The 22,208-nt window shown below is 38.2% G+C and overlaps 3 protein-coding genes across 6 annotated transcripts in view; 2 read left to right on the top strand and 1 right to left on the bottom strand.

The window, feature by feature from the left end:
- The window catches only part of plekhh2 (pleckstrin homology domain containing, family H (with MyTH4 domain) member 2), a 46,552-nt gene extending 39,030 nt beyond the window's left edge, over positions 1 to 7,522 (top strand). For 2 of the 3 annotated variants that reach the window (XM_053620806.1, XM_053620807.1), the window contains exons 24-30: positions 633 to 730; positions 852 to 993; positions 1,389 to 1,534; positions 3,491 to 3,620; positions 5,649 to 5,735; positions 5,840 to 5,989; positions 6,171 to 7,521. In XM_053620806.1, coding sequence (XP_053476781.1) covers positions 633 to 730; positions 852 to 993; positions 1,389 to 1,534; positions 3,491 to 3,620; positions 5,649 to 5,735; positions 5,840 to 5,989; positions 6,171 to 6,353 — 936 coding nt within the window. In that variant the 3' untranslated portion in view covers positions 6,354 to 7,521. Of the gene's footprint in view, positions 1 to 632; positions 731 to 851; positions 994 to 1,388; positions 1,535 to 3,490; positions 3,621 to 5,648; positions 5,736 to 5,839; positions 5,990 to 6,170 lie in introns of all 3 variants that reach the window. The other variant, XM_053620808.1, reaches the window with a different exon arrangement.
- A 2,093-nt stretch (positions 7,523 to 9,615) lies between these two features.
- epcam (epithelial cell adhesion molecule) lies at positions 9,616 to 12,266 on the bottom strand. The gene is made up of 10 exons (XM_053619991.1): positions 12,242 to 12,266; positions 11,991 to 12,062; positions 11,470 to 11,589; positions 11,087 to 11,345; positions 10,838 to 10,900; positions 10,695 to 10,758; positions 10,492 to 10,590; positions 10,216 to 10,413; positions 10,078 to 10,122; positions 9,616 to 9,977 (listed from the first exon to the last, which is right to left on the bottom strand). The coding sequence occupies exons 2-10, from the start codon at positions 12,046 to 12,048 to the stop codon at positions 9,951 to 9,953; spliced, it is 933 nt and encodes a 310-aa protein (XP_053475966.1). The 5' UTR covers positions 12,049 to 12,062; positions 12,242 to 12,266; the 3' UTR covers positions 9,616 to 9,950.
- A 6,501-nt stretch (positions 12,267 to 18,767) lies between these two features.
- si:ch73-105b23.6 (fibrillin-1) overlaps positions 18,768 to 22,208 on the top strand; it is a 31,903-nt gene continuing 28,462 nt past the window's right edge. Inside the window, exon 1 of one of the 2 annotated variants that reach the window (XM_053620809.1) lies at positions 18,768 to 20,016. In XM_053620809.1, coding sequence (XP_053476784.1) covers positions 19,851 to 20,016 — 166 coding nt within the window. In that variant the 5' untranslated portion in view covers positions 18,768 to 19,850. The remainder of the gene's footprint in view (positions 20,017 to 22,208) is intronic. The other variant, XM_053620810.1, reaches the window with a different exon arrangement.

Below are 22,208 nucleotides of genomic sequence, written 5' to 3' on the forward strand. Positions count from 1 at the left end.
GTACTGCATTGCATTGTTGACAGAATCAGGTAGTAATTTTACTTAGTTTCACTTACAGTTTCACTACAAACTTACTCAATAACTTAAAAAAAAAAAAAAAAGAATGTATAAGAGTTGTTTTTAAAGGCATCTAAATTTTGTTATTTAAGTTATAATCAGCTATTTTCTTTCATCTTTCTGTAAATCCTGAATTATGCCCTATGTAGACAGAATTTGTAGTTTGGGCTTTACTGGCTTTAGCGTAACTGTTCAAAATACTGAAAAAAAATTTTTTAATGTGGATATTTGTATAATACTGTGGATAAATTTATGATTACTTTCCTATTATTTTACTTGCCTAGTTGTTTATTCAAACACCTAATCATACTAGTCTGATAGTACTAATAAATAAGTAATGCTTTTAATTGAGAAAGGTTTTTAGTTCTGATTACCTTTCTAAGTGGTTTGACTGACACGTTTTGACCCTGATCACACCTGTACTTTAAGTAGACCGCTTGTAACCAGATACAAAATGGATGTTAATGCCTTGTCTGAACAGGTCCACAAAACGGAAAGGATCGAAACACTTAGAATGAGGCAAATTAATATCAGATTCTTTCCGTTACCTTACAGTTTTGTGTCCCCTTCTACAGATTTGTGACATTATAGCTAAATGGGAGCAGGCCTATAAGGAGTTACACACGGGCAAATCTGAGAACACCAGGACTGTGAAACTCACGTACAAAAACAGGTAGGTGAAACCCACAGCTCAAAGAGATATCAGTAGAACATGACGTCATCATCCATGACTATCTGTATCACTCTCCATCCTGTCACTATTTGTCCATCTCCCATTTTCATTTTCTTTCCAGGCTGTACTTCTCTCAGCAGCTGAGAGGAGAGACTGAGAGAGAGCGCCTGCTCTTGGCCTATCAGACTAACGAGGAGATTGCAGCAGGTCATTTCCCTGTAAACAAAGAGCTTGCCATAGAGATGTCTGCTCTGCTGGCTCAGGTGTGTTTCAGATTAAGCTGTCCAAAAGCTTGGATATATGTGTATAGATATGTGGACTTCAGCAATCTCTAAGGGGAAATTTTGGTAGAACTGTAGCATAAAACACAGACACTGATTGGTTATACAAAAATTCCATAGTTACATACTTAGACAAAATAAACACATTTACATATACACAATACTGAGGGCCACTACATAGCATTTGACAGAGGTCTCCAACAGTGATTCCTCGAGTCTGTAGCTGAAAGTGTTCCCTCTATTGCACCATGGAGAAGTGGATATTTAGGATATTCTCCAGTTTGCTAAAATCCTTCCCAACCCTGTTTAGACTCCAAGTAAACAGTCAGTTATCCCTCTAATTGTATGTTTGCTTAAGTCTTTTAAGTCCCTTTCAGGTGGAGTTTGGAGACTTTGAGCGTCCGTTCCCAAGTGCAGCCAGCTCTGCCTCTGGACAGGCCAAATCTACACAAACTCTAAAGCAGGTTCTGGAGCGCTTCTACCCCAAGCACTACAGACGAACCTGCTCAGAGGAGCAGCTGAGGTAAACACATTTAACCACTTCAGAGTGCTGGCTCCCAAAAACCATAGAGAATACAAAATATTAAGGGATAGCTAGCTTAGTGGCTTTAGTGTGAAATATGAAAATGATATTAAAAAGCTATATACTGTATAATTCCAAACTTGATGCTAAACATCCAGCAAAAATGTTTGAAATATGATAAAACATGGTTCAGATATCAGCTGGTGAGACTAATCAGAATGGTCTGGTTGTGACTTAATAGTCTAATGAACATGTTTGATTGTCATCCCTCTGCCTGAGACTCCTAGTCTGCTTACATCACTCACCCAGAACCTACAGTACATAATTACAGAAAGTAGTATGCTCTGGCTAGTTTAACTTTAGGTTTTTTAGTTTACCCTTTCCTTGCTAGTTTGCTCAGACTTGTGGAGACCTTTTAAATTCAAATGCATTGGCTCTATAACAATTGTGTAATGAGCATATGGCTTAGGCAAGCATTACTCAAGATTAGGACCATTACAAGCATCAAAGGGGGAGACATCTTGGTGAAGAGTGTGTGTGTGTGTGTGTGTGTGTGTGTGTGTGTGTACAGTCATGTGACAAAATAAGTAAACCAATGGAAAGTGTTTTTGTTTTTTTGACATATTTGGACAAGCCAACATTTGATCCTCTTTGAAACAGTGCCTATTAATAAAGTTGATACACTCTATCAAATGACACATAAAATTTACATTTTCTAGTAATTTTCACATTTTAAATTAAGAAAAAGTAAACAGATCAGTCACATGGAAAAAGTAAGTACACCCCTACATTTATCACACATTCAAATCCATAAAATTAGAATCAGGTGTTGAAGATTGGGTGCCAGTGATTAGAACCTGATTATGGAGTTATTTATACCCCTCTCATATCTAGTGTCTGGTGTTCCCTTTGTTATTGAGGTGTGTGGTGTCATTATGCCAAGATCTAAAGCGTTCTGTAAGGCCTTCAGAAAAAAGGTTGTGGATGCCTATGAGCCTGGCATTTAAAAAAATCTCCAAATTATTTGAAATACCACATTCCACTGTAAGGAAAATAATACATAAATGGTGCAGTTTTCAAACCGTCTTTGGCAGTGACCAGAGACAGCTTTTCAGGAAAAGCACCTCATACCAACTGTGAAGCACGGTGGTGGAAAAGTTATGGTTTGGGGTTGCTTCGCTGCCTCAGGGACTGGACAGCTTGCATCTATTGATTCTATTATGAATTCTGCATCATGTCAAAGAGTGCTTAAAGATAATTGTGAGGCCCTCTGTCCGAAAGTTGAAGTTGAAGTTGAACCGAAAGTGGACCTTTCAACAAGATAATGATCCTAAGCACACTAGCAAATCCACCAATGAATGGCTCAAAAAGAAGAAATGGAGGCTGATGAAATGACCTAGTCAAAGCCTGGATTTGAAGCCCATTGAAATGTTGTGGGGGATTTGTAACAGTCAGTAAATGCTAGAAAACCCTTAAACAACTTGCAGCTGAAAGAATATTGCATGGAAAAGTGGTCAGAAATTAGAGCAAGACGCTGTCAGAGACTGGTGGACAATTATGCAAAACACCTACAAGAAGTTATTTCTGCTATAATGGGGGCAATACTAGCTTCTGAGGCCAAGGGTGTACTTACTTTTTCCACAGAAGATCACATCTATTGATATTTCTGTTAAAGAAATGATTGAAAAAGCTCATTTTCCTTTTTGGTTTTGTTCAAGTATGTCAACTTTATTAATAGGCATTGTTTCAAAGAGGATTCTTGACCAAATCTGCATGTTGTGTGGCCACTGGACCAAAATGAACCTCATAAAAAAATCACAGATTTGGATGCTTTTAAGATGTTCAAGACTAATATGGGCACATTTTTAAGTATTTTCGTTCATAAGTAAATGTATTTAAATAAATGTCTTTTTTACACTCACATTGGTATCCATTTCCTTCACCTTATCTTACCAGGCAGTTAAGTGAGAGAATCTCGGCTCGATGGGCATCACTGAGGGGGCGCTGCACCTCTGAGTGTGTGCGGATCTATCTGACTGTGGCCCGCAAGTGGCCCCTTTTTGGAGCCAAGCTGTTTGAAGCTGAGGTGCAAATGCATGCTTTTTTTTTTTTTTTTTTACTTCATTAGACATTAGTGTAGTGATTTTTTTTAAAACTACATTTCTACATTGTCATCACTGACCCTCAGTAAAATGACAGACTACCTTCAGCATTAGAATGTCTACATGAGTCCGATCAATGTGAAATTACTGCAATTCATCATAAATATGGAACATGAATTATGTATTCATCTTGTAGAGTAAAAATGTGGACTGTCACTATATGGCCAAATTTTTGTGAACACCTGACCTTCACACCTGTATGTAGCTCTTCCCCAAACAGTTGCCACAAAGTTGGAAGCGTACAGTTGTACAGGATGTCTTTGTATGCTCTAAAGGGGCCCAAACCTGTTCCAGCATGACGATGTCCCTGTGCACAAAGCGAGCTCCATGAAGACATGGTTTGCCAAGATTGGTGTAGAAGTCCTCACCTCAACCCCACTGAACACCTCTCTGATAAATTGGAACACCAACTTCTGCCAGGCCTCCTCACCTGACATCAGTGCCCGACTTCACTAATGTGGCTGAATGAGCACAAATTCTCATAGCCATGCTGCAAAATCTAGTGGAAAGCCTTCCCAAAAGAGTGGAGCTTATTATAATAGCAAAATGCCTGTAATGGGATGTTCAACAAGCAGTTATGAGTGTGATGGTCAGGTGTCCAAAAATTTTTGGCCATAAAGTGTATGTCAAAGGAATTCATACCAGCAGCAAACTAAAGTAGGAAGTCACAGCAAAATGCAAATCTGGGTCATTTTTCTGCTGTGCTTTGAATACTGGCACACACTCACTTTTCACACACCTACAGTTGCAGTCAAAATGATTCAACCCCCATTGCAAATCTGGTTTAATGTCAAAATTTACAGACTTTCAGCTGTTTGCAAAGAATAAATCAAACAAAAGCAATTGAAATACAACGAATGCTTTAAGTGGTTTCTCCAAATTCACCTGAAAATGCAATTTTTATAATGACTTTTCCAGTTTCAAAATTATTCAACCCCCTGATTAGAATCCCTCACAACAGCACAAATATACAAAACAGGAGTTGTCTCAAGCACACCTGATACAACTAATCAGTGGCTTTATTAGTTGCACCAGGTGTGTTTGAGCTGGAACACATGAAATACCTGAACTGGCTAGGGGCAGAAAATTTTTGAAATACCTGCATGGGACAGAAAAAGTAAGCTATCAATGCAACCAGATTTCTGAGAAGGCAGGTTGTGAAAAACCCTCGAGTGACTGCAAAAGACCTGCAGCAAGACTTGGTGGCAACAGGCACTGAGGTTTCAATGAGCACAGTAAGGCGCGTACTAAATGCAGAAGGTTGCCATGCCAGAACTCCAAGACGTACTCTACTACTGACCCAAAAGCTCAAGAAAAATCAACTCAAAATCATATAAATAAGCCACAGAAGTTTTGGGATTCTGTTCTTTGGAGAGATGAAACAAAACTGGAACTTTTCAGCACGATGGATTAGCGGTATGTCTGGAGGAAGAAGAATGAGGAAACAACACTCAACACTCACAGTCAAGCATGATGGTGGCTCAGTGATGCTCTGGGGCTGCTTTGCATCCTCTGGCACTGCACACCTGTATCGTGTGGAAGGAAAGATGGATTCAGTGAAGTATCAGGAAATCTTAGGAGAAAACGTCAAAATAACAGCAAATGGGTGTTCTACTAAGTACTAAAGATGCTTGCCATGAAGGGGTTGAATAATTTTGAGACTGGAGAAGTCATTATAAGTTGCATTTTCAGTTGAATTTTGGGAATCTACTTGAAACATTCGTTGTGTTGAACTATTTCAGATGCTTTTGTTTGATTTGTTCATTGCAAACAGCGGAAATAAATAATAATAAATCAATAAAAAATGATTTGCAAAGGGGGTTGAATCATTTTGATTGCAACTGTACATCGTTTTAAATGATATTTTTGTATTATCTATGAGCTCTGTGATGTATATGTAAGAAAGGAAAGACGATTCTGTTATATCTCTTTCCATTTCTCTTTTCCTGTAGCCCCAGTCACCCTCTTCACTGCAAAGCACACGTGTGTGGGTAGCTGCGCATGAGAATGGATTGAGCGTGTTGGACTTTACGTCCATGGTGAGAAGATATCTGCAGTCTCACACTTACACTTCCTGTTGATTTTCTAATACCTGAAATAATGCTTACCTTTCTGAGCCATTCCTGTTCCCTCAACTGTTTAGAAACTTCTAGTGTCCTTCTCCCATAAGAACATTATAACATTTGGAGGTTGTAGTCAGGACTTCATGCTGGTGGTGACTCAGAGCTCCGGAAGCAACACAGCCAGAAAAACATCCAGTGAGAAGCATCTGTTCGCTATGGGTGCTTTTAAGGTAGAGGCAATACCAGCGGTAGAATTATATTGTCATAGATTGAAAACTGAACCAAAACTTATATTTGCAAAGGCATTATCCTGATCTAATAATTGAACTTTATGTGAGGTTCGTAGACCTGAACAAACAAGCATGTATGCGTTCTGAGGTCTGTATTTGTGTGCTTTCTGTTTCCATTCAGATCCGAGAGCTGACGCTCCTTATGGCCAGCTACATTAACAGCACCCATCAACAGAAGTCAGCAGCACACCATCTCTCTGCCCCAGCTCTGCTGCTGGCCCAAAGTCAGTCTGGGGAGCAACACGCCTCTAAATCCCCTCTTGCAGGCGGTGGCAGACCTAGCAAAGCCCCAACACTACTCTGATGTGCCTTATACTGGTACAGACTTGATAATCTTTAAACTAGGAATGGGCTCGTATACAAAATAGATTGCAGCTGCTCTAGGGAAGAGGAACTTGAACCTGATTTGTATTTTGCTGTGACTTTCCTTTGTTGATATGAATGTATGAAGAACAATAGATGCCCTTTACCTTTCATGGCTCATGTAAAATGTTCAAAGGTATTTCTCATGCAATTTTGTATGTCCTAAAATGATTAGGTACAACAAATCTGCAGATGTTCTAGATTAAATGAACTAGCCATTGCACAAATGAACGACAGGACTAAATATTATATCATATTTCAAAGAAAACTATGTAAATGTTGCCCAGCAATTTTTGTCATTCGAATCAGTTTATGGATTCTATGACTAACACCAGTTTATTCCAGAAATACAGTTGCCCTGTAGTTCAGGAAAAGGAATGGCATTTCAAAGAAGTAGACTAACGGTTAACGGTTACTTTTCTTCCTATTTTTTTTTTTAACCAAACAAGTTCCTGACAGGAAAAGGATGATTTAAAGCTTGCTGTGGAGGTGGTTCTGGTATTCTAAAAACAATTGAATGCTGAGGATTAGCAGGTAGTAGCAGGTAGAGTGGTTCACTTGGATTATAAACAAAACCTGCTTGATTGACAAAGAATGTGTAGAAATTGATGCAGCAAGGCACAAGAGTACTTTCTGAATGACTCAAGCTACAGGAAGTTGGGTTTTTTTTTTTTCTTTCGACCACGTGAAACTAACCCTGAGCAACAAGAAGTGAACATTGTGCATTGAGTTTATAAGCCATTTGTGCCATGCAGTTATAAAGGGACTGTAATGTTTCAATTCTATTTATTGTAGAAATGGGACTCTGTTGCTGAGTTCCCTTATGTATACACAGTTAAATAAATATTATTATATATTATACAACCGGTTAAATGAGCTTCTTTTTATTTCTATTACATAAACTAGACTAAAATGAGGCATTACATGTTTACATACAGGAAGTTGTCATGAAACCCTGGTCATTTTTCTGTAGATGTATTCACATACTGGTATGTAAAAAGTACTTCCATGGAAGGTTATTAAAATGTTATGATTCCAGAGTAGGAGTGGAGGTGTTGCCTCTTGCCTCGTCGCTCATCTTCATAATTTGTGCCTCTTTTTACTGTAGCAAAATTAGTTATAAGTATTCTTAACTATTGTTTTAATGTGTTATATCAGATTACTTTCAACTGAGACAGATGATTGAGGAGATAAAGGAATAGAAATTTCCGATATGCCACTTAGGTTTCACCTAGCCTTCAACAGGTAAGCATTGTTGTAACCCTAGTGTCCTGCCTACTTTTGTCTAGGTCTCAACTGATTGGCTCATTACTTTGAACCTCCCCCAGTTACCAGGGAAACACATTGAGAGTGACCTATGGGTTTCGGGAATGAGTATAACTGTGATCCACCCAAACCTGTTTGAACTGGCCCCTGAAACTCAACGATGCCGGCTGTGTTGTGGAACAGACAAAAGAAGTGGAAAAGAAAAACAACAGTGTCAGACCACAACAATTTTTTCAGTCAATGAAACTTGAATCATTTTAAAATGATGGTTCCATTACATTTGATCACTTAAAAAGGCAAAAAAATAATGTGAATTAAAATGGCAGCCCAAACAAACAGCTTAGAATTAAAGCAACATATCTGAAAGCTTTCTCTCGTCAGTGTTTATATAAAGCTTGGGCAGCCAGAGTTAATTCAATGATACGAAGAGCATGATTTGCACATGGTTTGTTTACATTTGCTTACGGCAATTCACATTACAAAGACGTTAGCTCACTAACATGAGATGGTTGTAGGTATATTGTTTTTAGGATACATGGAAAGACTATCAGTGTTACAGAGAATGTTCAGTAAAGCATGTTAAGACTACAGGTCAAGTTAATTTTTACCAGTGAGTTAACCATCTGAGAATTTGCTGTTGGAAGTTAAACACCTTAAATATATCACCCAACTGATACTGAAAGGCAGCAGGAGAAGCCTGGTTTAGCATTAAGGCACAAGTCTTGTGTAACACACTGAACCTCGTTGGTCTGGTCTAACCTGATTCCAGTGAGTGTTGGTATCACACACCCTTAACCTTCAGCTCTCATGTGTTTTTTTTCCTGGATAACTTTCAAGTGATCTTATACATCGTTAGTAGGGAAACAGAAAGTGGTATTATATAAAAAAAAATAAAGTAACTGTGTGGCTGTTCATGAAACACTGCAGTAAGTGAATGCCATGTTTAAAGAACTGAAACTAGTATATAAGTCAGAAAAAGCATGTGTTTGACATAACCTTCATCTGGAGTTCAGCAAGGCAGACAGCCACAAATTTTTGCTGCATAATTAAGCCACATTCTTTAAATGTGCTGCTTTCCCCATGACAACAGGTGTGTCCTACCTAGTCACACTTCCCAACTACCTGAACAGGAAGATCATTCATAGAGTTTGTGTGTCTGTTTTGAACAAAACTGCTCTCTCTGCTTAATGTAGTATTGTACTGTGACTTTCACTCATTGCTGAATGTAGTAATAGTAAAAGCATAGACTGCAGATAATTACAAAGATGTGTTTAAAACAACTCAAGTTTAAAGGGGGGGGGGGGGACAAAAAAAAAAAAAAACCCCACACACCTCAATTGGAATATCACCTATGTGTAAGTCAACACAGGTTTCTAGTCATATTGTAAAAGGACCACTACTGATATTCTATAGTAATTAATCTCCCAAGTAGGGGCCTATTTAAAGCATTTATAGGGCTGTTAAAGTCACAAACAGTATGCAGGTGTGGGCATGATATGGACGTCCTCACCAAGGTTTCCAATTACAAGAGGGGGGGGGGGAAGAGAAAAGAGAAAAAAAAAAAGGTTTTAAATGGGTGTTGTGCTCAAGTAACACAGCAACCTGTGCGTGGGGGGGGGGGGGGAGAGAATAGAACTTATGTACAGTTGATTGAGACTTGTTAGATATCACAACAATGGTTCCTTCACTGAGCACAATGCAATCTAAAATCAGTGAGAATGGTGGGGTTGAGGTGCATAACAGCTTCACCCGTCCCCCAGATTAGCTGTGGAGGTTTACCACCCCCCCCCAGCACTACCTTGTAAGCATACTCCTGCCTTAATACATGGAGTATGAAAAATCCACAACTTTACAAAAAAAAAAAAAAAAAAAAAAAAAAAAAAACCTTGCACAAGTATAGTTGGACCGTCTTTAAAAAAAAAAATAAATAAAAGCAATTGAAGACTAGGGCAAAATTTTTATTAAAAACAATGACACTTCACAAACTGTACATGTATATTAAAATCAGCTCAATGATATTTAAAAGCTACTACATATTAGGCTATATTCACACAAATCTCTATCCTGATTGAGAGGTAGAGACTTGACTGTCCATTTAAACATAACTTTGACAATAAAAAGCATGTAACAGGCACTTGTTTAAGTAGTTTAAAAACACCCCAGAAAGAAGAGAGGAAAAAAAGATACTCAAAAATTTGAATATACAGCAGGTATGAGCACAGAGGACTCCAGAGTTTAAAGACTAAAAACAGCTGTAGAGCCATGGCAGCTCCTATGACATGGGCTCCATCTCCCTGGCCTGCAAAGCAAGAGGGGAACAAAACAAGAAAGGTTGTTAAAACAAAGGAAAGGGCTTGAACCACAAGTGAACAAGAAACAAATCATAAGTCTGAACACACCGGTGTCTTCTTGTACCGTGCCTTTTCCCGTCTCCTGATGAAAAACTGTCAAAAGCCACAAGTGTTAAATTGTACAGTGCAAAGACTTTACATGAATATTATTTGTTTTATGTTCAACAAGGAATGCATTTTACTGACCAGGATAAGGAGACCAATGAGCATGATCAAGATAACCACCACAATCACAGCAATCACACCACCAGTCAGCTTCTGCATTGTGATAGTGGGAGCCTTATCATCTACATAGTAGACCAGGATGGTCTCCATTCCCACAGGGTTACCGTTGACATCGACCGAAAGTGGAGTCTGATCAAAGAACAGGGGCAGGACTTTCACCTGTAAACAAAGGACAAAGATCAAGATCATGCACAGTTTAACCAAGCCTGAATTTCAAGTGAGGTCTAGAGAACCTACATCTTTCTCAAAGTAGTAGGCCATGCTGGGCAGGTCTATAGTACGGTCTTCTTTGGGCTTCTTGATATCCACAACAATAAAACGGCTATTTGCGTCATACTGAAATACAAAGATTCCATAGTCATGGATACAATGAAGGCCTTCAACCTAATTGAAGAGTTTAATACATCTGGAAGAAGTGATTTACACATCCAAGGCCTTACCTGAAAATCCGTGACATATTTCCCATCCAGTTTATAACGGTCTAAAAGAGTTTTTTGAAGCCCACTGTAGGACACACAAAAACATCAGAATGTATCAAAAGTACACTAGTCTACAAAATAAAGCCTAAAATTAAACTACATACGTCTTCAGTGACGCCATGTCTAGGGTGTTAACAGGTTTGTGTTTCAGCTCAAGGCGGACCCAACTAAAGGAAGAAAGATGCGTCTTTAGACAGCATTCATCAATACATCAACACAGAACACTTAAAAAGAAAAATAAAATGAATAAATAAAGCACTCGAGCAAACTGCACAGTGGCTAATACTAAAAGCACTTTAGAATTCAAGTTGGAGAACAGCAAGACCACAATAAAGCAATAACAGGGCACTCACTAGGTCTCCGCTGGCTCACACTTCATGTTCTTGTCACCTTTATCACTTCGGCGGACTCCGGCACTGTTGACGCACCAGCACGTGTCGGTGTTGTTACACTGGATTGCCTTGAAACGCCCATCATTCTCACACTCTGGGTCATAGATCCCATCATTATCCACAATCGCTGTTGTAACTGGCTTCCCACCAATAGATCTAGTGGACATGTTATTCCTTGCACGGTACATTTCAGCCTTCATGAGGAAGCATTTGGGAACCACTGTGAGAGACACAACATGCATTAGGCAGTAAAATGGTACATAAGTTTAATATTTTTTTTAAATCACTGTAGACTTTTCAGACATACAGTCACAGTGCAAATAAATAAAAGATCAAGTACTCACACTGCCCACAATTTATTGCTTGCTTATTAGGAGGAGTTCCCATTCCAGTGGGAAGTGTGCACGTACAAGGTTCTCCAGTTCCTTCACAGGTCCCCCATTTCATGGTACGGCATTTACCACCTGTAGGATTACAATATGTAAATTATGAAGGAGAGATGGGGGGGGGGGGGGGCACACTTTTGTGACCACTGAGGAAGAGGACGAGCCTATGGTTGAAAGATACTGTGAGCTAGAGAGACACACGGGTGTGGCAGCCTGTCAGCCATTTTAGGAGCGCCATTGAAATCAGGTGCAGCGACACTGAAACTCATCCCTCCCCCACCATTACCTGTAGGCCTTACCTGCTAGTTTATTCCTCAACACAAAAACACCATTTCGCCAAGATATGATAAGGGTAAACAATTTCCGTCACCTTTTCACAACTTTATAGTAGACGCGAAGTTTACAAACTCAACAACAGATAACTTATCGCACATAGAAGTTATAAAACAAGTCATAAAACAAGTCATAAAACTACTTACAGTCTGCAGAAGCGCCAGTGACGAACGCCAGAAGACACACAACAATTATATCCTTCATCTTGGATGTGAGCGCTACAGAGAATACAAATAACACTCAAAAAAACCAAGGCCCGAACAAGATGCTCTCCCAAAATAAATCTTTTTCCTCTTTATTAAGGTTTGAGGTTAGCTCCTCTTGTAATCCAAAATAAGTGCTTATATTCCTCCAGCAATAATCAGTTCTTTAAACAGTAAACAACTTCTTTCCTCACCTTACTCCGCTGTACTAACCTCCTCTTCCTGCAAGTCTCCAGTTATACTCTGCGAGTAAAGCGCGGTCAGGTGAGATCAGAATGTGGGCGTGGAAACTCCAGAGACTCACCGCACTTCCTCCTTACCATATATGGCACAACTCCTGGTTCGACCACAAACCTAGACGAGTTTCGTTCAAGTTTTGTTTAGTTCCCACGCAAGATCATGTATTTGTAATAGACCATTATAATATTCTAACATATTAATACCCTTTTTTCTGAGAGTGCACCTGATCTTAAGTTGATCATTTCTTATGGTAAAATATATTCTTAACTAAGGAAGAAAGATGTTGATTTAAAAATAAGAATAATAATAATCTGCCTTGGATGTTATGGCTGTGGGGGTTTCCTCCGGGTACTCCGGTTTCATCCCCCAGTCCAAAGACATGCAGGCTAGGCTGATTGGTGTGTCCAAAGTGTCCGTAGTGTATGAATGAGTGTGTGAATGTGAACATGTTTGTGATTGTGATTGTGCCCTGTGATGGATTGGCACCGTGTCGAGGGTGTACCCTGCCTTGTGCCCCATGCTCCCTGGGATAGGCTCCAGGTTCCCTACGACCCTGAAGGATAAGCTGTATAGAAGATGGATGGATGGAATTCCCCAAACAGGCTTCAGAAGAAAGCATGAATATATTCAAAAAAGCATAATGCTCCCTTTTGTCAAAGGAATTTATAGGTCATAATGTCAGAAAAAAAGTATTATACTGATCTATCCAGCGATTTTGTAAAATCACTTATTTCTCTCTCTCTCTCTCTCTCTCTCTCTCTCTCTCTGTCTCTCTTTCACTCACACACACACACACACACACACACACACAAACAGATTCCATGACATCCATATCAGGTTAAACCCCATTTAATATATATATGTGTGTGTGTGTGTGTGTGTGTGTGTGTGTGTGTGTGTGTGCGTTCTCATAATAGTTTTTAAAAAATGATAATCAAAACTAGTCTTTGTTTAAGTTTATAAGTTTCACCATTCTAGTAAAAGCAATTTAGCAAGCAATCAACGGCACAAGTTTTCGTTTTAGTTTTTAGTATAATGTATAAATGTATAAATATAATAATATATTACATTGAAGATAGTTTTTTTTTTTGAGGGCTAGTATGTTTTATCAACTTCAGCAATGGATGATGCCCTTCCTCTTGCATGTGTGTGTGTGTGTGTGTGTGTGTGTGTGTGTGTGTGTTTGTGGGTGTATGTGTTTATAGTTGTGGGTGAAATGAACATGCATTAGACCTACTACTGTTGAAGTGTATTTTCCTCATCTCCTTGCCCTTTTTAGTACTTTAGAGCCGTATCATATTCAATGTCTCTTTTTCTGGGCCTTTTAATTCTCATACTCTCCTTTCTCTCCTTCTGCGGCAGTGTATGTTACAATGATTTCATACAATTAAAAGACAGGCCAAGTGCAAAATGCCTCAACATCATAAATGGCCTGATTGTGTAATAATGTGTGAGAAATGTTATGTGTAAAAGTTAGGTTTCTATATGTCTCTGTTTGGACGTGGTCTATTATTGTCTCTCTGACTAAGTAGGAATCTAGCTTGAAACCGGATTGACAAGTTTCAACAAGAGGTGGTGCCCCAGGCTAACTGACTACCAAGCTCTAAAAGTTCTATAGTCTAAAATAAAGTCCTGAATTGTGAAATTAAACCTGTCCCCCCTTTTTTTTTTTTACTTTAGTTCTGATCATGTCTGTACAGGTTTTATCACTATCAATCTCAGGCTCTCGAGCGCTTATAGTCAGATACCCAAACTGACGTCACACTCTCTGCTTTCAGATCTGGATCTGATTACCTGCCACCATGCAAAAGAATTTACATCCTGTTCTTATGCATCATATTTATTTACCCTATGATGTTTACACAATAATATGAAACTGGGTTTCTCATAGAGCGAGCAGTGGTGGAATAATTACTTCAACTCAGGACAAGGCAAAATATTTAATTGAAATTTTCTGTTAAATATAAGAGTGAAGTATACACAGATACCTTTAGGTTAAAACAAACAGTTATTTGCACTTATACAAAAAAAAAAGAAAAAGAAATGTGTCTGCGCATAGGAATCTGCTTATATCAGGAATTCTCAAACAGTTTGTAGCCAGGGCCCCTGTTACTGTAAAAAAAAAAAAAAAAAAAAAAAAAAACCATGTTGGCTCTCAGGATAGATTTATTTCATGAACATTATGTAAATGTATACAGAAATAGTTTGTCTATTTATTATAGCCATATTTATAGGCCTGCTTGTTTTTGAGCTATTGAGGTTTGGATTAAACTCATTTAATTCATGTGACCAACCAACCTACATTAACTATAGAAACCCAATATTAAATATGATAACTTTGATAATGTTGGATTGTGATTTCCACTGTTCCACTGAATAAATAAATAAATAAATCACAGACTACCTGGCTAAGCTTCATGGATCCAATTATGTACAACAATTAGTACAACCTAATCCTGATATCAGACAGGTTTTTTTTTTTATTTTTATTTTTTTTTACTAAATTCTATTATTTCATGTTTATATCTTACAGGATAAAAAAAACAACATAAAGATCATTTTATATCACCACCTTCATTCTGAAATTATCCCAGGTTTTCAGAGGTTTTCAGCTGTATAAAACCTGCATGTTCAGGAAGCATAGCAGTGGTTGTCTAAGTATGTGTAAATGATCGGAGTCTTGTGTTTTCTGTGTTACGGTGCAAATAGCTCCAAGTAAAATAGTAGATTTTGATACCACATTGAGTCCGTAGTGAATGTGTGTGAGATTGTGCCCTGCGATGAGTTGGCACCCTGTCCAGGCTGTCCCCCGACTCATGCCCCAAGTTCCTTGGGATAGGCTCTAGGATCTGCTGCAACCCTGTGTAAGATAAGAGGTACAGAAAATGGATGGATGGACTAATAAAATACCTTTTCATGTGTTGTAATTTTAAAAAAAAAATAAAAAATTAACAAAACAAATGGCTAATCATGCTTTTGATAGCACAGGTACAGGCTGCAGGTACAAAAGAATTCAGCACAGTTTTGTTCTCCACCTAAGGGCCACAAACCTGCAGCAGGAAGGAAAAGGCTGAAATTCAGTATGTAAAAGGTGGGAACAGTCTTTAATAATAGAGCTCACCTTACGCTGCACCTGTGTGGAGTAAAGACCTGATAGACTGAGTTGAGACTCACCTATAAGCTTACTAGCCCACTTGACAATTTGCTTCAAAGAATTTCTGTTTTTCAGAGACAGATTACCAAACCATTACAAAAGGGAGAATGAGAAGATTGATTCAATAAATGCCCAATAACAGAGGGTCATCATGGTTTTATCAATATGATGACTTTATCAGTTTTCTGAGACAAAACAGATGCTGATGTCCCTTTTTTACATACTGTCTCACAGTTCTTCTCAAAGGTCAATTTGGAGTCTATGACTGTCCCAAGATACCTGTAGCTCTCTACGCAATCCACAGCCTGGTCTTTAATGATCGTAGTATCATAGATTGAAGTTCTAAAATCTATGATCGTATCCTTTGCTTTGTTATGTTTAGCTCCAAGAAAGATTCGTCGCACCAAGTGACAAACTCATCAATGACTGGGCTGTGGCTGGACTGACTGTATCATCTACAAATTTGAATATGGTACTATTCTTATTCTTACTGTGGATTCTGATAAAATGCCATTGACTTTCACCCTTTGTGTCCTGTTTGTCAGAATGTCCAGTATCCAACCTACCAGATTATTACTCAATTCAAATTGCTCTGTCGGCCTCATGGCTAAAATGTGGGGTTGGATAGTGTTAAATGCCAAGGAAATGTCAAGAAATAACAATCTAGCATGTGTACCCTCTAGGCGTTTAAACAAAAGGTTAAGTTGAGTGATCATAGCATCTTCAACTCTTCTGTGTGCCCTAAAGTATAGGCAAATTGCATAGGGTCGAGTGTCTGCTCGGTTTCCCTTACAAGCTCTGTCTTTACAAGCTTTTCAAAAGTGTTCATTACAAGAGAAGTGAGCGCAACCAGCCTAAAAAGCCTTAGGACTACTGCCTTTAGGAACCGGGGTAATGACAGCTTGCCTCTACATGTGAGGTATATGTTGTAGATATAGAGACATATTAAAAATATCATAGAAGATCAAACTTAATTGCGTTGCACAAGATGTCAGTAATTTAGCACAGACATTGTTGGGACCAGGGCTCTTATTTATCTTTAGAGAAAGGAAGGATTTTTCAACTTCTGCTTCTCTCAGTATGAAGTGGTGGTTATCTTTAAGTTTACATCTACGTCCATCAACTTCATTCTTAAAATCAAACGGATCAAATCTCAAGTAACATTTAAATAAAATAAAATATATGTTCTTACTTTCCTGTGTGTTTATGTTTGTTTTCATGCCGGGCCAGGCTCAGCCAATTTGCTCCTTACTTTAGTTTGATACTTTTTCCTCTTTAACTTCCCTTTTGACTGCGTCTTTTTCAGAAGCCCCTCTTTGACTGAAGGACAGCTTCTTCTTCTGTAAACTAGATTTAACTGCTTTAGAAATCCAAGGCTTTTTATTGGGGTAAACCTTAATCTATTGAATGTTCAGACCATGTCTAAGCAGAGACATATACAAACCTAACCCTTACACATAACATTTCTCACACATTATTACACAATCAGTGATGTTGAGGCATTTTGCACTTGTCCTGTCTTTTAATCATATGAAATCATTGAAAATCATACACTGCCCCAGAAGGAGAAAAAGGAGAGTATGAGGATTAATAGGCCCAGAGAAAGATAAATTGAACATGATAAGGCTTTAAAGTAGTAAAAAAAAAAAAAAAAAGGGCAAGGGGGATGTGGAAAATACTTGTCAACTGTAGTAGGTCTAATGCATGATCATTTCCCTCACAACCATAAACACATACACCCACAAACAAACACAAGAGGAAGTGCATACAGTAGGCTGTTGAAGTTACTAAAACATACCAGCCTTCAAACAAAGGCTGACTGGCATTTACAAATTGTCCGTAGTGTGTGAATGGGTCTGTGAATGTGTGTGCGATTGTTCCCTGCGATGGGTTGGCAACCTGTCCAGGGTCTCTCCTGTCTCGTGCCCCGAGTCCTCTGGGATAGGCTCCAGGCTCCCCTGTGTAGGATAAGCTCTACAGGAAATGGAAGGATGAATGGATATCATATTGCATTCATTTATTATTGCGTGTCAATACTTTTAAATGAATGAAGCTTTTACATTTACAATTATTCATTTAGCAGACGGTTTTTATCCAAAGCGACTTAAAAATGAGGAAGTACAAGCAAAGTGATATATCAAGCGGAGAACAACACAAGTAGTGCTATCATACAAGATGTTTAACTGAGTTCTAGAAAATCAAAGTGCGCGGAGAAGGGGTGTAAGTGCCAGAGTAGGGTTTTTTTTTTTTTTTTAGGATAATGTGGGGTTGGCATTTTAGGGGTTAGTTAGGTGCTCATGGAAAAGGAGGGTCTTTAGCTGTTTTTTGAAGATAGTATGCTGTTTTCGCAGATTGCGTGAAGGAACGTAAGCCTTCAAGAGAGTGTTGAGGTAGGAGGGTGTTGTTCCAGGCAAGGTCTTGTACGTGAGCATCAAGGCCTTGAATTTGATACGGATGGCTACAGGAAATCAGTGGAGAGTGATGAAGACGGGTGTGACTTGGGTCCTTTTGGGCTGGTTGAAGACGAGACGTGCTGCTGCATTCTGAATCATCTGAAGGGGTTTGATAGAGCTGGCTGGGAGGCCCAAGAGTAGTGCGTTGCAGTAGTCCAGTTTTGATATGACAAGAGCATGGACTAGTAATGATATGCATACACATACAGATATTTCAATATGCATACACATACAGAATGTACATGTATAAAATAAATATACTGCAGTTAATTACATTTTAAAATGTAATTCAATATCATTAATATAACAGGAATATAATATGTTGTATCCTCTGCCTTCCCCACTAGGTGTTTACTGATCTTTCTTCTATGTTCTTACAGACTGGTGCAAATAATAGGAACATTCTTAGTTCTTAGTCTTAATAAGGGTGTTCCACTACCACAAGCCACCAGAACAGGTTCATTGCACTTTAGCATCAATTGTCCAGGTCCCTGAAACTGTACTGGAGGGATGAACACCATCCTTCCAAAAGATATTCCCACAGTTGGTGTTTTTATAAAGGTTGTCTAACATGTTAGTGCAAAATCTGCCATAGATATTCAACTGGGATGAGATCTGGTGACTAGGAAAACCATTACATATTCAATTCAATTCAATTCAATTTTATTTGTATAGCGCTTTTTACAATAGACATTGTCTCAAAGCAGCTTTACAGAAATATCAACATGGTATACAGATATTAAAGGTGCGAATTTATCCCAACTGAGCAAGCCACTGAGTGGCGACGGTGGCAAGGAAAAACTCCCTAAGATGTTTTAAGAGGAAGAAACCTTGAGAGGAACCCGACTCAGAAGGGAACCCATCCTCATCTGGGTAACAACAGATAGTGTGAAAAAGTTCATTATGGATTTATATGAAGTCTGTATGGCCTTAGGAGCAGCCGTAGTCCCAGCAGTCTGGAATTAGAGAAGATTTGAGCTCCATCCAGAGGCAGAAAGGATCTGGATCTCTAGTATCTCCATAAATTCATGTGGGGCTCGGCGAAAGGAGAGAGGGAGAAAAAAGATAATTATGACTGCGAAGTAGTAGAACAGAATCTAGTCAGGGTAGGCTTGAGTAAACAAATACGTTTTAAGCCTAGACTTAAACACTGAGACTGTGTCTGAGTCCCGAACACTAATAGGAAGACTGTTCCATAACTGTGGGGCTCTATAAGAGAAAGCTTTTCCCCCTGCTGTAGCCTTCACTATTCGAGGTACCGTCAAATAGCCTGCATCTTTTGATCTAAGTAGGCGTGGCGGATTATATAAAACCAAAAGGTCACTTAGATATCGTGGCAATATGATTTACATCATTTTCATACTCATGAAAGCATTCAGTGAGCACCTTTGCACTGTGAATGCGCACGCTGTCTTCCTGGAAGAGACCACTCCCATCAGGATAGAAATGTTTCATAATAGGATAAAAGGGCTCAATCAGAATAACTTTGTATTCTGCATTGTATTGTATTTGCATTGACTCTTCCCACTGATGGGACAAATGTACTCAAACCATTTCAGTAAAATGCCTCTCACAGCAAAAGATCCATTTCGTTAAATGGACAACTTTGGAGTTTTTAAGAAAATATACTGGGAACAAATACATCATTCATTTACCCTCTTCTATAAAAGGATCAGTCTGGTAATGCTTAGTCATGGTAATGCGGTGCAGAATTATTAGCAAGTCTCTTAAAACATTATACCCATACATAGTGAAAAATGTCTGGAGGGCTTCAGGTATCTTGTGCAAGAAGTTATGGCAATGAAATAAGATTCTTTGTTCTTTTTCATAAATGTTTTGTGAGAAAGGACATGTAAGAGGCCAAAGGGAATATATATTTGCTGGGAGGACAAAACAGGTGTACAAAAATATGGGTGTTCCCTTTTCTGCTGGTTTAAGATATCAGCATGCTGTAAGATGGCCCATTGTGGTCAGACTCAAGAGAGGGACGAGAGCTGGGTACAGAATGAGTGTCTTCCTGGAGGGGGGCACAGACACACAGACAAAAGCAGCCTGAGAGGACTAGATCACTCTCTGCCCCAATGCCAGCTTCTTAAACTTCAGTCCATCTGTAAGATATGCAGTGAGTATATATTTCTATTTATTACCTTGCTGTATGATTTAAATCAATGGGACAGCCAGGGTTACTCTTATGACTTATTTCATATTTTATATATATATATATATATATATATATATATAGAGAGAGAGAGAGAGAGAGAGAGAGAGAGAGAGAGAGAGAGAGAGAGAGATCGATAGATAGATATAATTTCTTGTTTTGATAAAGGTTTAAGAAATTAACTAGTAACTGTCCTTAGTTTTTCATCTCAATTCAGTAAAAACAAATTTGCAAAAGAAGGAAACATTCCAATGTATATTCCAGGATATATGTATATACTGGTTTGAAGTTAACATCACACTGAAATAATAATAGACTATGCAAAAGAAATAAATGAAAAAAAAAATCCTTTAAATTTGAAGAAAATCAGGTCTGAATCATAAGGCTTGTTTTCTTGTAACCATATTTCCTATTTACAAGCCAGCTGATATCTTCATTATGGACTCATGGTCTGGTGTTAAATGGGGAGTAAGATATAAATGTAAATCATAACATGGCATAATGGTGATAATATTGAACATGTAGTTAACATGCTGTTTCACACCAATTTATAGAGAAAGACCATGATTTCAAAACTAATGAATAACTGCCATGTTAAATGCCATGTATATACATTTGATCATTAATGTCTTCATTTTCCTAGATTGTAATATATCATACTGTATATCATCTCTGCCAGAAAGTAATCAGTAGACATAGTTTTATATAATTTGATGCCTGACAAGGCTGATAAAAATGAGATATTGAAATGTATGGCACCTAATTGTAGTTAATTCAAATAATCCATTAGGAGAAAAATATATTTTGTCGGTTTTATGTTTCATTTGTACATACAGAATCCATTCCAATAATTAACAGAGCAATAGTTAGAATAACTATTAAACTATTAAAATTCAGAAAACACTCTGCTCAAGGCAGCTGAACTATATTTTTGATAGGTTGTCATTTATATGCCATTTTTCCAGAGTTAATATTTTAACCCTTCCACAGTCCTCCAGTGAATATTGGCTAAATATACTAATATTCTAGTTAACTTGTAATTATTAACCATGTTATTCATATTGGCTAAAAAATATACTGTGCAGAACATATGCAAATATATACCAATGACTGTATTACAGTGTCCTCCACTAGTATTGGCACCCTTGGTAAATATGAGTAAAGAAGGCTGTGAAAAAATTGACTTTATGGTTGAACCTTTTGTTCTTTTGTTTAAAAAATACACAAAAATAAATTTCACAAAAAAAATCTGCTCTCATGGATATCAAATAATTGCAAATAAAACACAGGTTTATAAAAAAATATCTTTGTTAAATATAGGTATGTAACAATTATTGGCACCCTTTTAGTCAATACTTATACTTATGACCACCACCATATTTAACCATGGGCGTGAGGAACTTTTCCATATGGCTACCTCTTTGTGCACCAAAACCACCTCTGTTATTTATTGCCAAAAAGCTCTATTTTGGTTTCATCTGACCATAGAACCTGATCCCATTTGAAGTTCCAGTAGTGTCTGGCAAACTGAAGACGCTTGAGATTGTATTTGTATGTGAGTAGAGGCTTTTTTCTTGAAACAATTCCAAACAACTTGTGGTGATGTAGGTGACTTCGGATTGTAGTTTTGGAGATTTTCTGACCCCAAGACACAACTAACTTCTGCAATTGTCCAGCTGTGATCCTTGGAGATGTTTTGGCCAGTTGAACCATCCTCTTCACAGTGCGTTGAGACAATGTAGATGTCTACATCCAATTCCAGGTTGATTCATAACATTTCTGGTTGACTGGAACTTCTTAATTGTTGTCCTGATGATGAAAATAGGCATTTTCAATGCTTGTGCTATTTTCTTATAGCCACTTCCTATTTTATGAAGCTCAACAACCTTTTGCCGCACATCGCAGTTATGTTCCTTGGTCTATAGTCTCGTGAAACAGGAAGACATGGTTGAACATTTTCCTGTTCCTAGTCACCCAGGTGTACTAAAAAATAGGGATGCACCGAAATGAAAATTCTTGGCCGAAGCCAAAACCGAATATAATGAAAAACTTGGCCGAAAGCCGAAGGCCGAAGGCCGAACACGTTTTTTCGCGTTTTTTCCATTTATTTTGCCATTTTTTTCACCATTGCATAAATTAAATAGTCAAAATGTGCT

The sequence above is a fragment of the Ictalurus furcatus genome, chromosome 3 (genome assembly GCF_023375685.1).
Source record: "Ictalurus furcatus strain D&B chromosome 3, Billie_1.0, whole genome shotgun sequence".
Taxonomy (NCBI): domain Eukaryota; kingdom Metazoa; phylum Chordata; class Actinopteri; order Siluriformes; family Ictaluridae; genus Ictalurus; species Ictalurus furcatus.

Coding starts and splice junctions, on each gene's coding strand:
- epcam (XM_053619991.1), bottom strand. CDS start 12,048: ATGAAGGATATAATTGTTGTGTGTCTTCTGGCGTTCGTCACTGGCGCT. Junction 10,591..10,694: donor AATATGTCACGGATTTTCAG/GTAAGGCCTTGG, acceptor TTTGTATTTCAG/TATGACGCAAATAGCCGTTT. Junction 10,414..10,491: donor CCTACTACTTTGAGAAAGAT/GTAGGTTCTCTA, acceptor CTTTGTTTACAG/GTGAAAGTCCTGCCCCTGTT.